Consider the following 16,840-nt stretch of genomic DNA (forward strand, 5'->3'; position numbering starts at 1 on the left):
GAGCCACCCAGGTGCCCTGGGAACAGATATTTTAACAATATTAGCATTTCCGTCCATTTATTAGGTATTCAATTTCTATATGCAAAGTCGTGCACTTGTCAGTGTGAAGGTCTTGCATAGCTTTTGTTCAAAACTGTTCTTTTGTACTTTCTGCTGCTCTTATGAAATTTTTTCATTATTATATTAAATCTAACATTTAATAATTTCCAGTATACAGAAACATATTGATTTTTGCCTATCTCATGATCTTGATAAATTTGTAGTATATATATTAGTATATATACTATATTATATATTAGTATATATTTATGTTAGCTCTAATTTTTTTAATAGAATTTTCTACATATCCAATCTTTTGTTTTCTGCAAAAAAAAAAAAGTTTTATTTCTTGCTTTTCAATCTTTAGGCCATTTTTTTTCTTTCCTTACTGTACTGCATGGTTATAAATTCATTCTAAAAACCATGATCAGGGCTATTTCTTATAAATACTCCATTCCCCTTCTCCATAGGCCTGTCTGGGCTTCTGATAACCCGGGTCTTCTTTGAACCCTGCTCATCTTCATTCCCCAGATAGAAATACCTTTTCTCCCCAGTCTCCCAAGTTTCTGTGAGGAGGGGTTTTCTCCAAATAGCCCTAGCTAGTTGAGTTCCCTGGCTTGAGTTTGGGTTAGGAACGGGGTGCCAGTATCCCAGCCCCTCCTTGGAAGGCGGCCTGCACGCAGGGAACGGGCGTTCTTGACCCTTGGCAGCCGTGCGGGAAGCTCGGTGTTGAAGGTTCGTCCCTGTAAGAGCGGGTGACCCTTCCCAGACTGGACCAGGTGAGTGGGTCTGAGCCCTCTGGGGTTCCTTTAGCAGACACTTTCGCTCCACTGTCTGACACAGCCTCACGATGCAGGTTGCACACTGGCTCTTACCTGTTTTAACCCCCGACTAATGACCCGGTTTATTTAGAACTCATAAGGGAAAGAGGGGAGCCGTGTATTGAAACCTCCCCCGACCCGTACCCCCCCCCGCCCCAGTCTGTAAGTGCAGCTTCTGCAGCGACTGCGTGTTAACTCAGTTAACTGCAATTAGTTTCTTTCCCAGACAAGACTCAGAAGCGTATTACAGGCAGCGAGAATGGCTCCGAACGTCTTCTCGTTGATAAATTTCAAACATGGCCACTAGAGACGGAGAGCTGGTGGGGTATAAAAAGCTAATGTGCGAGTATGTGGGGGCAAACACATAGGATGAGGGGCAGCGTGGGAGAGGCGGAGAACACAGGCGTGGCAGGGAGACCACCCAGGGCAGGAGCCCGCCTCTGGCATCCCATGACCGTGTGACTGCGGGCAGGTTGTCCCCAGCCTGGCTGCGTCTCAGTTCTCTTATCTGCAAAATGGGTTGATAGGAGCATTGGGTTTATTCATTTAAACACGCACAGCAGCACCTGCCGCACAGGAGGCCCTCCGTCAGTGTTAGTCATTATTATTATTTATTATGGACGCAATGTATACAGCTGCGTTAGAGAAGGTGTCAGGGAAGGGAGCGTGTGGGAAGAGAAAGGAGGAAGAATGTCCAGGATGCTCTTGGGACCTTGCTGGCATACCAAGGACCCAGAAGACTGAGCAGTCTGGTTCTGGTCTCCTGGAACCAACCTGGCTGCTGAGCATTTGGAACTAACGTCCGTGAAAAGCAAGGTCCAGCCCGGTGACCGCCGTGGGCACCTCAGTGGGCAGTGGGGGGCAGTTCAAACTCCCCTCACACCACGGGTTGTTGGATCGTGGGCAAGCCATCTGATGAGTCTTCTTCTCTGTGGGAGGAGAAAGGGTACTCGCCCCTGCCTGATGGGCGCTTGTGGCACCCCCTGGATCAAAGTACACGCTGAGTCTGTACTCTGAGCGAGGCCAGGGGCTGGTTCTCTGACCCCGAGCGGTCTTGTTACTGTGCCCGCAATCCAACTCCTGCTCCCTCCTGAGCACCCCAACAGGACCGGCGTAAAACACTTACTGGGTATCAGGCAGTAGCCAAAGCTTGTGCTACGGGCTCTTTAAATGGACTTGACACTGCATTGAAGAGTTTTCTAACCCTGAGGTGGAAGGAGGGTGTGCTGTGTCTGAACTGGGGGACAGTGAAGCCCCACTCTCACACCTGCTGACTCAGTAAGAAGCACCCAGGCACCCACACTGGGACCCAATGGCCAGCCCCGGGGCAAGGGGGCAGTTTACAGCTGGACCCCACGGCGCCTGGAAATCAGTCCAACATGAAGAACAGCTGAGGCCTTTTGCCAACATGATGTTCAAGTTTATTGGGCGAGTCACAGTCAGCTAGAACATAAGGAAAGACCAGATGACACCAGTAATGTCAGGAAACAAAATATTTAGCATTTCTTAAGTTTCAAATTTTGCATTCCGTTGCAGCTGAGGGATATAAACGGGCAATTCGTGGACATAACCACGATTTATTTTTAGCAACAAGAAGCACAAACATTTATTGAACCGATAACTTTTAGGACAATAAGCAAAAAAAAAAGAAAAAAAAAACCAAAACCCAAAAGCAAAACCAAAACAAAAAACTATAGTTTCATGTAGCTAAGACAGGAAAATCATTTATACAAACGGAACGGATACAAAATACATTATAAAGAGAACACACCTACAAAAGTCATTAGGTTGGTCAAAGAACAAGGGTGTCACAGACCACCACACTGGGAGAACACTGGTGTGAATTCATTTCAGTTATGAAAGTGTGTCCAAAGTGTGAGTTACACATTTACTGAGGTAAAGGCACGATCACTTCAACATAGTTAATGGGGAAGAATCCAGATTCTCCGTGTAGCAAGCCCTCATACCAGTTCTCATCTATTTGATTGGTTAATGTAATGACGTCCCCTTCTTTAAATCCTAGTTCTCCTTGGTTTTCTGGTTCAAAATCATAGAGACCACGACAGCAGGGCTGGTCCATGGGAACGTTAGAACCTGTCCACATTATATGGAGACAAAAAGTACAGGTTAATGTGATACATTGTCCTTGGAGGAGGGGGAGCCGGAGAGCTGGAGACGTCATGAGCAGGTCGGCCCCGGCTTCCTGCCCACGGGGCCGGCTCGGCCACTCACTGGTGCTGAGCTCGCGGCGTCTGCACCAGCTGCTGCCAACCCCAGGACGCCCTTGCTGACCTTCCAGGCCCAAGGCTTTTGGCTTCTCCCTTGGGTACTCCCATCTGGAGGAGTCAAGCCCAGCCCCCGCCCCCAAAAGCAGCTCCTCTCCTCGGCCTGGAGCCCGAGGGACACAACAGAATTCCAAGGCCAGACCCCTGTCCTCAGGGAGCTTATGGTTTCTTTGTGGACACCGGACAGTATGTGGGGGACATTTAAAGGACCCAGATGAGGTGGAGAATCACTGATAGCTCCGAAGCTCAGGGAAGGAGGCAGGAAAGGCCTGGGTGGTCGGGACATCTTCCCGGAGCTGGTGACCAGGAGCTGGAAGGAGGCAGGGCGTGACTCGGGAGAGGACGGACAAACCCTTCACAGACCAGCCTGACTGACGTGCTGGGCTCCCTGGGTGAAGCCAGAAGGGCTCGGAATAAGGTTTATTCCAATAGTTATGTTCTAATTTCAAAACGAAAACATGGCAATAGTAAGAAAGGGTTGGAGGAGAGACGGAAGGGGAGGGGGAAGGGAGAGGGAGGGGAGAGGAGAGGAGGGGGGAGGGAGGGGGAACTAGGGAAGGGCGGAGGACGGCATGTAAAATGGAGAGAAGTCCCCTGTAACCCACCAACCCAGGGCGAACCGATGTTAAATGAACATTTTGGTGGAGAAGCTTCCAGACGTCGTGATGAACGTATCTGTGTATGTATTTACATAAATATATTCGTTTCATCAAAGACCATCCCTATCCGTATCATTGTGAATCTCTTTCCAGAATCCTTTCGACGGCCGACCAGCTGTCAACTCTATCAGGATGACACAGACACACTGTGTCATGCTACGACATACTCTATGACTTGATTTCTGTGACCCTCCTCCTATATTGCTGGATACATAAGGTCCTTCCTTCCTTTCTTCTTTTTCTTTTATTCTCTCGTGGCGTTCCTACAGAACTCTTTGAAAAACATCCTAATACATGTTTATTTACAAACATGCACTATCAACACCGGAAGGTAAACTTCAGAGGGGGAATTTACTATTCATAAAACCATCAATTGTTCCAAGACTTTAAACATTTATTTCCAGTTTATTTGTCCATTGTTTTTGTCTTAAAAGTTTCAGGAGCCCCTTAGAAAATGTCATAAATATTTTCTATATGTATCATGTTTTCTTCCATTTGTTTCCGGAGCGTGTCTTGGGGCTGGGGCAGGGAAGAGCATCTCTGGCACACAGAGAGAACACACAGAGATTTTAATCAGCACAGTCACGCTCATCGAGCTTTCCATCCCTAGTTTCTCCTCCACATTCATTCAACTAAATGCATCCCAGGAATGATTTAATTTCTTTATGTGAAAATTTTTACTCTTAATTCCACCGAATTTTGGCCAACACAGGCATTATTTATTTATTTATTTTTAAAGATTTTATTTATTTATTTAACAGGCAGAGATCACAAGTAGGCAGAGAGACAGGCAGAGAGAGGGGGAAGCAGGCTCCCCGCTGAGCAGAGAGCCCGATGCGGGGCTCGATCCCAGGACCCCGAGATCATGACCCGAGCCGAAGGCAGAGGCTTCAACCCACTGAGCCACCCAGGCGCCCCAAGGCATTATTTATTTTTGATGACACGGAGCAGTTATCTCAAGACAACTCATTAAAGGACCCGTTATTCCTCCACTGACTTCAAATACTACTTTTATCTGTCATATATTTAATGATCACGTGCACTTGGACATATTTCAGGATTTTCTATTTTTTCCACTGATCCACTCAGGAAACTAACAATGTATCATTTTAAATATTGTAGCTTTAAAGGGTTATGCGTTAATAATTAACAAGGTAAGCTCCTCATTTCCTAACCTCATGAAATCATTCCACCTGGTAAACTTTATTGAGTTCCCCCACCTCGAAATTTCTTTTTGGGGGGTACCTGGCTGGTTCGGTCAGTAGAGCATACAGGTGATTGATTTTAGGATAGTGAGTTCGAGCCCCATATTGGGCATAGCCATTACTTTTAACAAATCTCATTTTGATTTTAAATGGATATTTTTTTACTACTCTTTTTTCAAAGATGTATTTATTTGAGAGAGGGGGAGACATAAGCAGGGCGAGGCAGAGGGAGAGAGGGAATCTTCAAGCAGACTCCCCACCTAGCATGGAGCCCAATATGGGGCTCGATCCCAGGACCCTGAGATCAGGACCTGAACCAAAATCCAGTCAGCTGCTTAACTGCCTCAGCCACCCAGGCAGCCCCGGAATATTTTAAATGACTGTTGGCCACTGCAGGCCCAGAAGGAACAACTTTCTCATGGGTGATACTTTTATCTAGAGCTAGACTGAATTTGTTACTATTTAAAATTTTTCCATCTGTATTTAAAAGTGAAATTCCTCCCATTTTATACTCTGGTCAGGCCTTGATATCAGAGAATGTCAGCTTTAAAAAATAAACTTTTTTTCTATTTTCTAAAATATTCGAACTTGAAGATTTGAAACGATTTGCCCCCAATTATCTTGGCTTACGGATTTCTGAATGTAGAATGCTTTCTCGGACAGTTTATGATGGTGACATAGAGTGTCTGAGAAGGAGAGGGGGTCATCGTGGTCCAGCTCACCATAGCCTCTCACGGGGACATGTGGCCTCAGTGGTTCTCATGATTCCACATGGAGTAGCTGAGGCTGCCCTGGGCAGGGGAGGTGACGCCTGACCCAATCAGGTCAAGGGCATGGACACTGGTGAGTCTAGCGCAGACACGACTGTCCCAGGGAAGATGGAGCTGGGAGGAAGCCAGCCCCGCCCCAGGAAAACCACACCCCTGTCTACCTGGCAACCACCCCAGGGGCAAAAGCCCCCAGCAGAAGGCCCAACAGGCCGTCCAGAAGGAGACCAGGGAGGTCTCCACACCATCCACAGCCAACTCCTCATGGCCCTGTTTCTTTGGTCAGACCAGCACAGCGAGGTCTGCAAAGGCGAGAGGCAGTGTCCCAGGTCGAGACCATACCAGGTTCATGGTCCAAGTCCTCTAAGAAGAGCTTAATCCCCGCACAGGACTGAACTATCCACACATGCCATCCTGAACTATCACCTCTGCCATCCTGTTTGACGCTTTCTGTGCTTGCTTCCTTTTTCTGTTCTTACGAAACATCCTTTCTCTCTCTCTGGACTTTGAGAGTGGAAACAAGCTCTGCTCAAGATTATGCCCCTTCCTCACCAAACCTTTCATGTCCCCGGAAAGAGAGGAGAAATTTGGGTATTTCTCTGGTTGGTCAAACAAGGAGCCCCTCAGTCCTGGGCAGCAGATCCCTGCGTGGGGCCCGTTCATTTCTCTGGTCCTCCGTCAGGGCCAGCCCCACTCCTGACCTTCCCAGCACGCTGTCCACACCCGGGAGGGAGCAGGAGCCAAGCCCTCCTTCCCTTGCAGGCCGTTCCTCAGTGCAGTTCTCCACGGAGCGGAGATGACCCCTTGTCTTCCTGTCATGGCGGCTCTCAACATGGCGGCTGGCGAACAAGCTCTTCGTCAGCAGAACCCTGGGCCAATGAAATCATGAAGCTCTGACGCTGGCGCCGGGGCCTGAGGATTTTTAAGATTTCTCAGGAGTCTCCAGGGTCCAAGGGAGGTTGCAAATCACCCACCTAACGGCCTTCCCTTCGGTGCACTTTCTTCAACCAGAGCTGGGGAGTGTAGAGGAGTTTCATCGGGTAGGGAAAGGGGAGGGGACCCACTTCTCCCTCTCCGGGGAAGACGCTCCTTCCTGCGTGGGGACTTACAGGAAGAGGAGCCTTTCAGAACCTGAATCCGCGTGCACTGTTGTCTCTAGAAGACAGGCGATGTTTCTAGCCCTTGGATGGCTCCTTCCAGGACACGCCTCCGTCCTATCCCAACCTCCTGTATTCCTTTTGTCCTAATGGTGGCCGTGGAAGGACTTCAACACGAGGTCCTGTTCGTTACCTTGCGTTGGAACAGAACGACGTTCCATCGTTTCAGAGCACTGGAAACTGAGTTTAGCCTGCAGAATTTTCATTTTCCTTTGGAAAGGCGATGCCTCGCCGGGTGAGCCGGGGCACTGAAAATCCACGCCAACTGGGACTGTGGAGTCGAAGTCAACTCTATTAATGAATACCAGTTGTAACGTGGTCTATCGAAGTGATTACTAGCCTATAGCATGTCTTGCCCTCCCGGTGCACTGAAGAGGGAGATGGAGTTCGGTGCCAAACCACACGGTTATCTTGGACAGATTTCCTTGAACGTGAAATGTCAGTGCTAGAAGGGTATCTGGTGGCCGTCCACGGACCTCTCTCTTTTTGAAGAAGACACAGTGACACCTCCAAGAGGTCACAACAGCCTGGCCCCTGGGCTAATGGTAAAGCCAGAACCAGACACCAGGGCTCCCAGCCTGGGCTCTATCCTGCTGATGTCACCTCCTACATGATCTGTGACACCGCGAAGGGTCGCCAAGACATTTTACGGGCTATCACACTGACCAAGGGTATCACAACATAACAGTTTTTCCTCCCATTGACTCTGCAAGCTACCTGCAGTGACTGAAATCAATGCTGAACGTGAGGCGCACACACACCCTGCCCACCAGCCCGCGGCATGCGCCCACGTGTGCACGGCTGGCACACACACTGAACAAATCAGGGAAAAGACACATTACTCACTTCTCACTTCATTTATTCTAGGCAAGGGACCACTGCCATGCTGCCCATTTTGATTTTCTAAGAGCTGGAAAACAACCAGCGCTCATATCACACTCCATCAGCAAGTGAGCCCCAAACATGGCGTCTCTCCTGAGAGGCGGTGGGCTGGCGTCATGAGGCGGGCCACAGTTCCCTGACCCAGGCAAGGCATGAGCACCTGGCTCTCCGGTCATGTCTGCACCGCCCCCGGCACCGCACACAGTGCCCCCAGAGCTGGGGTTGGCTGTCCTGGTCTACAGCAGCAGGATGATATTCTGGAATATCACCCAGTGCCTTTGTCGATCTGGGTCATTTCCACTCTTGGGGGCCTTCAGCCCAAGGACTGCAGCCTCCCTTACTTTAGGGAGAGAGGAGAGCCTGCACATGAACAACGCAGTCAATGTTGTAACTTCTAGGTTCCCAAATCATGCCATTTCAGCCACAAACTGGTGTGAAAGCCAAGGTTTACAGGCTTTCATGCCCAGACCAGAGCCAGGTGGGCTTTTAGGAAATTTAAAAGACAGAGAGACAGACAGACAGACAACCTGACTTCTGGAGTCTAAGGAACCAGGATGTGAAGAACCCAGAGCGTGGAGATTTGATTACAAGCCATGGAGAGGGAAGGGCTATTTCCCGCCACTAGAGAAGACCTATGAGCTTTTTCTAGAGGTGGAGAAGGGGCTGGAGAGAGAAGAGGGTGGGCAAGAAGGTTGAAATGCTCCCCTGAGTCTACCCAGGGTGGGGGTGGGGGGGGTCTTAGGCTCCACTTCCCACTGGAACTCTGGGAGGAGGCACATCCTCCAAGTGCTCCCAGCCAGCATGGTGGGGAGGTGTAATTACACAGGGAGGGGCCTAGGGAGCCACCCCTGGCTCCCCATGACCTTGGAACACCTCTCGAGTGCCCTCTGGAAGTGAGCAGGTGCTGTGGGGAAAGGGGACAGCTGGACCAAAGATGGCCTGGGGCGGGCAGGACGCTGAGCCCCCACAAGCCAGAGTCGGGGGGCCTGGCCCACAGAGCTGGGCCTGGAGTAACAAATGATCCCAGCGGTGCCAGCAGTTCAGCCCCAGACCAGCCCCGCCGCCTGCCACCGTGACGTCCATCCCACGTCCCCTGGCCTCCGGGCAACATCCGGGGGGAGCGGTGTGCGGAGGAGGGGGTCTGCGAGAACCATGAGCTGCCCTGACAGGGGGTCTCCACGGAACAGACCGGGTGTGGGTCCTGAACTGACCAAGTGATAAACGGCTAGTGTACTTTCTAGTGCAAGAGACCGGGTTACCTTAAAATGGCAAGATTATGGTTTTTTCCACCATTAGAAGAGATGGAAAAAAGATTAATTTTTTTTTTTTTTTTTCTTTTTTTTTGGCCAACAGTAGAAATGGAAAAAAGATTAACTTGTTTCCCCCACTGCTCTAAATGGAGACACATAAGCAAGTTCAGTTCACTTAAGAGAAGTCAAGCTTCTGCCCACCGAAGTGATAATGTAGGAAGTTCCCCTCTCCACTAAAGAGGGGTCGGAGTCAGCATGGGATGGAGCCCATGGGACCAGGCAGAAAGGGGGGGGGGGTCTTCCTCACCGGACCAGACACAAACACCTGCATGGGACCCCCAGCTTCCCCCCCATCAGAAGCCAGCACCTCTGCAGAAACCTTCCCATAAGGAAAGACGGATTCTATCCAGTGTACTGTCTCTGGGGACACCTCGATCCTTCTGTCCCCTGGGGCCTCCCAGCCACTGCTCCTTGAGCTTGGGCACACCTTGCTGGCTGAGGGGTGGCCCATGCTGTCTGGCAGGTGGCTGACACCCCCAGCCCTAGCCCAGGCCTCCGCCTGCCTGCCCTGGCCAAGGGGCCCGTGTTTATTTTCTCTTACTCCCGAGCCCTGGCTTAACGTAACATGAGAGCAGAGGTGGGAAAAAGTCTTCCTTGTGAAAGCACCACAACAAAGATTATTTTAACAGAGAAAAAGGAGGGTCCCTGTTAAATATTTATTATTCAAGTCCTGATCCACACCATTAGGAGAAAAAAGAAACAAAGGAATCCATAACACAGGAGTTTCAAGGGGGCCGGGTGTGTGGTGAGTGTGTACTGCGTCGGGAATGCACAAGAGGCCGGGAGCTCGTGTTTCCCTAAAGTATGTTCCCTGCCCTCTTGGCAATACTATGGCCTGGGTCCCCTCTTCTCATTTTACAATACTGGGTCCCCTCTTCTCATTTTACAATACTGGGTCCCCTCTTATCATTTGAACAACACTACAGTTCTGGGGAGGGCCCTTCCCCATCCTCCCTCTGTGTCCCCAAGTCCCAGGTGCAGAGGCCCCTCACTCTCACGGAGATGCCCAGCGCTCTCCTTCTGCTCGCCGTCCCGCCAGCAGCGGGGATGACTTCATAACCCTCAGTGCCAGGACAATATTCTAGGTGGCTTTACTCTGGTACCATGACTCCCCCCAGTTTGGTGGATGGAGGAATGAGCATCCACAAGTTCAAAGCAACTCAGCAGTGGTGCTGAGACGTGGCCTCCATCTGGGTCCAGAGTCTGCTCTTGGCCTGAAAAAAAATCACTGGCCTGTGAGATTATCCCCACTCAGCTTCTGAGCCAACCCCAGGCCAGGGATGGGCATGAGGGCAGGGGGCGGGGTCTATCAGTTGGGCTTCGGAGCCTGGCCTGCTCCGGGGAGCTCCCAGGCCCTGGAATGTTCTTTGGGAGCATTCTCTCCTACAGCCCTCGCTGGCCCTCAAAGGTCTACCAGGTCCCACATGCTCCAGAGATGTCCTTTGGCTACTTATTCCCGGTCCTGCTTTCCTCTGCCTGAGTGCCTGCTTCTGAGTAGGCAGCTCAGGCTTCAGTGAGAAAACAAAAAAACAAAGCAAGCACCGGAGTTGACTCTGGGTGGCACAGCAGCCACCAGAGTAAATGTGGCATCTGATGGCCCTGGGTTTCTGCAGCCTGGTCTGCTCCTGTGCTCCCCTCACACTTTGCCATGTGCCAGGATCTGGGGGCCGGTACTCCAGGGCTGGACTTCTGCTCCTGGCACTGACTGTGCTGGAGGGGGAGAGGCAGGGAGAGGTCCGCGCAGCAGGGGGCATGCTTCTCTCCGTAGCACAAAAATCCTGCCACTCTTCTTTGCTGGACTTAAACTTGGGTCCCTTCCAGACCCTCACAGGAACCCCCCCAACTTGCTCTTGTCTGCGGGTGCTGCCTCTGAGGACTTCATTCCCTGGAGGCACCTGGGGCAAGCCGTCCCCACTGAAAAGGTAAGCTGTGATGCCCCCTCGATCCCCCAGTCCTATTTTTAGAAGGGAAAGGGGACAGAGAGAGACGAGAGTTACAGGACGGTTGTCGACGTGTGTGCCCATCAGGGAACAAGGTCTGGCGACTACCAGAAGCTACTGACCTGAGGATGGCTCTTTGTCTTTTAGTAAATGCCCCAGACTGCTGTGCCTTTTGACTTTTTGTTCCTGCTTTGTTTTTGTTTGTTTGTTTGTTTTTTAAGTCTTTCTCTTGCCTCCCTTGTCGCCGGGCTGTGACCTGTCACTTTCCTGCCGTCAGTGGACCTTCCCGAAGCCGTCCCTCGGCCTTTCTAATCTGCGGCTTCCAGTCTGCTGTAGGCTAAGAAATCAGATAACCAGTTAGGTCACACGAACTCTTGCTCCATGACAAGCGCCCTGCCCAGCACCTCCTCCGATCCACATGATCGTAGGACAACCCCGGGCAGTCACGGTGGTACTATCTGCTCTCTCGAGCATGAGCTTGAGACCCAACAGGAGTAACCAAGAGCCAGGATCTGGACCTCCCTGTGACCTCACAGCCCATCTAATACTAAGGCCCGCAGGTGGCACCTGTCTGGGCCAGGTAGGCTCCCGTTTTGCCTATTTCCTGGGCGGACGTCTGGAAGTTCAGGGGGTGTTTCCTTACCACCAATGCTACGCGTGGGGCTGCAGAGAGCAAGTTTCCTGTTCACGGGGGGAGTTACCCCAGCCGGGAACGGACCCGAGCCTCCCTCTGGAGGCTTTGGTTGTGCACCAGGGTGACCCTGAGAGCTGGCTTTGCCTGCACCATTAGACAATGGGGTAGTTTGCCTTTTAACCCGCGGGGGCACAGACCGGATTCAAACTCTTCAGTGTATGTCCGGTTCCGACTCCTCTCCAACACCCAGCGAGCGCTTACTCCCTCCCGGCCAGGCACCTCCCTCAACCTATGAGGTTTGGTTCAAATTGTAATTTCTCTTTTCCCAATCTAAAATCTCAAGCCCTTGCAGAAGAATTATTTGGAAGTTAAGCACTTTCCCTGTAGCTGACCCAAACACAGCGCTGGTGCAGAATTGTAATAAATACCCCCCAAACCATTTTGTCCGCCGCCTCTGACATGCTATTTTTGTCCACTGCTAATAAACTACAGGGGAACGGCAGATCCCTGGTTTCTAGCTCTGGATGAGGTCACCCCTGGTCCCAGATTTTCTTAGCTGCAAATTTTATGCCTTAATCTGTGGTTAATGTTATAGATCAAATGTCTGCATCCCCTCCGAATTCCTACGTCAAAGCCCTAATCCCCAGGGCAGTGGTATGGGGGGGCTTTGGGGAGGCGATTAGGCCATGAGGGTGTGCCCTCGTGAATGGAACAATGCTGCTGTGTCGGGACACATCGAGAAGACAGCCACCCGTAAACCAGGAAGCGGACCCTCACCGGAAGTGGAATCTGGTAGCGCTTCGATCTTGGAGCTCTCAGCCCCAGCACTGGGAGAAATGATTGTTCGAGCCCCCTGGTCAGTGGTATTCCGTTAGAGCCGCCCAAGCTCCCTAAGACAGGTAGTAAGTTACTAAGAAAAGTCCAGTGAAAATCTACGAACTCTCTTTCTAGAAATAAGAACACTCCGTGCACCCAAAGGAGACATGACTTGTGGAAATCTCTTGTCGGGGGACTCAACCTCACTCATCACACTGTAATCTATTAAATAAGCAGGTGTGACTTGTTTTCACTGTAATTCCAACCCTCCACTGCTTACACCGGCTGCACGAGGTGGGTGTGCGCAGGGAGTTTTGTGCCCTCCCCCTCGCACAGCCTTGCGAGTCCGGAGACATTATCTCAAAAGCTTCCTGGGACCACCAGGTCCCGTGTTTGTGGGCTGCCTTCGCGGCTCCGAGTGAAGGGAGAGAAGATGACACACGATGGCCTTAATCAGAGGCGACTTCCTGGCCCCCAGAGTGGAGTTCAAGCTCACGGATGGGCTTTGTTTGGGCTGCCCCCTGCTCCGCACAGTGTGGCTAAGTTATCAATACTTAAAAATCAGGAGATTGCATGTAAGCAAATGTATGATTTCTGGCTTCTCTTGAGAAATCAGAAAGGCGGGCTCTTCTGGGCCCATATTCCGAGGCAACAAACAGCTGCTCCTGGCAGCCAGCGCCCCCCTTTGGACAGGACTAGTATTCCATACCTGGCCACAGACTCACCTCTCCCCTTCTGTGCACCTGCCACGGAGGTCCATGTCAGCCGCCTGGTGCCAGGTTTCTTACACTTGCCCTGGATCTCTCATCCCCATACTCTGGCACTGGGGTTTGCAGCTGGGGCCACACCCACAGGACAACTCCAGGGGGGTCATTATCATGGACTCAAACATAAAGTGCTATGGGACCATGCCTTATAGCTGCCCTCTGTGTTATCCCAGGAAACATCGACTCCTACACTCTTTTTTAAAAAATATGAGTATCTATGTTAATCTTTAGATGAGGGCATTTCAAGTGTTAGCTTAGAGACCTAATGCTTCATCACCACAGAATATCAAAATGTTTAAATAGGCAGCATCGGAGATAATAAAATGCCATCATTTGAGCCAAGTAGCAGTGAAACTCCCACCACTACATCAGAAGTCACACCTTACAGCTTTCCAAAAACTCTTTTTACAGACTCTTTAGAAGAATTTCAGGAAACCATTCCTTGCCGTGAGAAAGCCTTCCTCTCTAAAGCTTCCTCGGGATGAAAAGTAAGAGGACTCTTCCCCCTTCCTGAGTCAGTGGCTGCTGATCAACAGTAAGAATCACGGTTCACGTTCCATCAATTTAAAGAAATATTTTTTTAAACAGAGAACACAGAAAATGGTCAATCTGTGCACTTCTCACGTTTTTATGAAAGCTAGATACTCATGAACTAGAACTACAGCAGCCACAGCACTGACAGGGGAGGAAACCTGGAGTGTGTTCAATCCAATCACTTCATTCAGGGGCAAGTTCAAATCCGCCCAGAAAGCTTAAGAAACTCCCCCAAAGTCACACAGCAAATGAGCGCCAGATTCTGAACTGCACTACAGGGCCTGTTCACTTCTCTCCTGTCAATAGCTCTGACCCACCCACCGCTGATCATGTACAGAAATGCTTATGAGGGGGACCGAGAAGGGGATGGTTGGTGACCGAAAAACAAGTGAGAAAACTGTGGGAAGGAAAGAAGGAAAAGCAAGAAACAACCTGCCCACTGGGCGATCGCCACGGTTGCTGCCGAGTGAAAATTTTCATTTCCTCTTCGGAAATTTAGGTAAAAAAAAAAAAAAAAGCATATATTTCTCTTTGGAAAGTGCTTGTCTTCTTCAAGTTGCGAACTTCACACTTGACTTTGGAATAAATGTTTATTTTCTAATGTAATCCCAGAGATTTTTGCTCCGACGAGGGGAACGACTCAGACTCCAGATGTTACTTCCAAGCCCCCTTAGCCGTGTCAAGAACTTTATATAAAAGTCTCTTTTATACCTGGAGGGAGTGAGAATGTCTTCACAGAAGCCATTTGAGAGATTTATTTCGCCTCACTCTGCAACGCCCGGAGCGTGCACTTGGAACCCACACGTGTTCCCTACCCTCGGCCTTCCTTGTTTTCAAAGTCGACCTCAAGCTGGAGCGTATGAACCCCAAGTTGGGAGTATATAAAAAGTGACACCCTCTTTAAGAACTTAAATGGGGAAAGGGAAAAAACACTAATAAATAAAGGAGTTGATAAGAAATGCAAAATATGGGGCGCCTGGGTGGCTCAGTGGGTTAAGCCGCTGCCTTCGGCTCAGGTCATGATCTCAGGGTCCTGGGATCGAGTCCCGCATCGGGCTCTCTGCTCAGCCGGGAGCCTGCTTCCTCCTCTCTCTCTGCCTACCTCTCTGCCTGCTTGTGATCTCTCTCTGTCAAATAAATAAATAAAACCTTAAAAAAAAAAAAGAAATGCAAAATATTCTTTTTCTAATTCCGTAAGTGACCACGAGGGGCCCCGATAACACGCGAGCCTAGACTGCATACTCCCAGCCTGTTTTCTTCAAAACCGAGGGTTTTATGGGAACAAGGCAGGCGCACGTTTCAGTCCGGGGGCTTTTCTTGGCCCTCCGGTCTCTTTGGGGACACAGGGGCAGCACACGCTGATGACGCGTCGTGACCCCACACACAGGGGCTTGGACGGGCTGGGCCTCCTCTGAGCCAGGCTGAACTCGGTTCTGCCTGCAATCCATCATCTCAAGAGGTGACCCGCACCCCCCCGCCCCCTCCCCTGCTCCTGGCTCACTTTACTCATTCTCTCAGGCAGCGAGAAATGTGCTATCAAAGCGTCCATCTCGGTCGCACGATGGAGTCTGCCTAGCTGACCTGCGCCCTTTCATCTCCCTCTTCTCTGTTCCTTGAGAAAGAAATGATGAAGAAAATGTTCTTGGAATGCGTTCCTGGCGCAGTTCTGAGAGCTTTGCTTTAAATTGTTAGTGAAATGCTTGACATTTTTCCTTCGCTTTATAAACACTATGTGCAAATCATTCAGGATCCTAATGGAAAGTAATTTCCCATTAATACGGGCTATAAAATGCCATTTTCTTTTGAAACCCTGCCCCAGAAACAAACAGTACAGGACCCCTTTACAATCGCAAATTGCACCCACAAATCACCGAAGCCCGATACTGGAGTCGGGGGCCAAAGCCACTGCCAAGGGCAATTTCAGAGAGGCAGCCTGGGAAGGGCAGCAGTGGAGAGCCCGCCCTTGGGACGCTGAGCCTTCCGAAAAGACATCTTTTGCACATCTGTGATCTCTGGCTGACCATCGCTCTTCTAACAACTTAATCTGCCCGGGGCCCTAGCTACTGGCCAAGGAGGAGGGTACAAAAGCACTGACATGCACAGTCTGGAAAAGAAAAGCCAAAGAACTCACTGTCCTATCAGCATTTCCTTTGTCCAAGTCAGATGCATACAACAGGCTCCCTTTGCAACCGCTCGCTGGCCACGGATTCCCCGTGATCGAGGAGCTTGGAACTAAATCATTCCCAATGCTCTTGTACATTTTAAATGTTCCCCAGTATTCCTTCTTAAGGATATAAAGTGAAAGATCTAGAAAGTGAAGGATCTGACGCTGCTACTTATTGTCTCTGTGGCCTTGAGAAAATCTCACTTAACCTCCCTGGGCCTCCGTGTACTGGTCTGTAAAATGGGCACAATAACCACATGAGAAATGTGAAGGACGTCTTCTGTACATTAGCTGACCCACATTAAGTACTCGGTAAGTGGAACGGCTATATTGTTACATTGTTATTTGTTTCTGTTTTATTTTCTACGTTACCACTTCCTTGCAATATTTTTATGGCCATGAAATGGTGTGTGTGTGTGTGTGTGTGTGTGTGTGTGTGTGTGTTATGGCCATGAAATGGGGTATAATATATACCTTCCATATTTCTGGTACTGAAAAAGATGGCATGCTATGTCCCTATGCCCTTAAGTGATACTTCAGTTAAACTGCGAGTCTGAAAGGTCAAAGTTAGTATCGCTACAGGTAGATGAGGACACCCTCTTATCACAGGACAGCTGAGTTTTCCTGGATAGCAGAAGACAGCAAGGGGGCTGGGAGCTGGACCCTCGGTGCTGGGGTCTGCTAGCTGGGCTCCACTCAGAGTGCGGGGAGGGCGGCTGACGGGCAGCCTGGAGTTGGACGCATTTTCAAAGTTTTTACTTAGTTTGTTTTTCTATCCAGCTTCTTTCCAAACAGAAATTCTGAAGTGGCCTACAACAATACACATATTCAGAATAGAGTGTTTCTGTACCAGAAGTCAA

General features: G+C 50.0%; 1 protein-coding gene across 6 annotated transcripts in view; it reads right to left on the bottom strand.

Annotated features, from left to right (window-relative positions):
* Positions 1-2,254: 2,254 nt before the first annotated feature.
* SH3GL3 (SH3 domain containing GRB2 like 3, endophilin A3) overlaps positions 2,255-16,840 on the bottom strand; it is a 131,492-nt gene continuing 116,906 nt past the window's right edge. For 4 of the 6 annotated variants that reach the window (XM_045067242.1, XM_004763656.3, XM_004763659.3 and 1 more), the window contains one exon: positions 2,255-2,954. In XM_045067242.1, the coding sequence (XP_044923177.1) occupies positions 2,749-2,954 (206 nt within the window). In that variant the 3' untranslated portion in view covers positions 2,255-2,748. Of the gene's footprint in view, positions 2,955-9,184; positions 10,340-11,187; positions 11,403-16,840 lie in introns of those variants that run through there. The other 2 variants (XR_006602658.1, XR_200286.3) reach the window with 2 other exon arrangements.

Source organism: Mustela putorius, unplaced genomic scaffold (genome assembly GCF_011764305.1).
Source record: "Mustela putorius furo isolate JIRA1106 unplaced genomic scaffold, ASM1176430v1.1 tig00003875_pilon_pilon_pilon, whole genome shotgun sequence".
Taxonomy (NCBI): domain Eukaryota; kingdom Metazoa; phylum Chordata; class Mammalia; order Carnivora; family Mustelidae; genus Mustela; species Mustela putorius.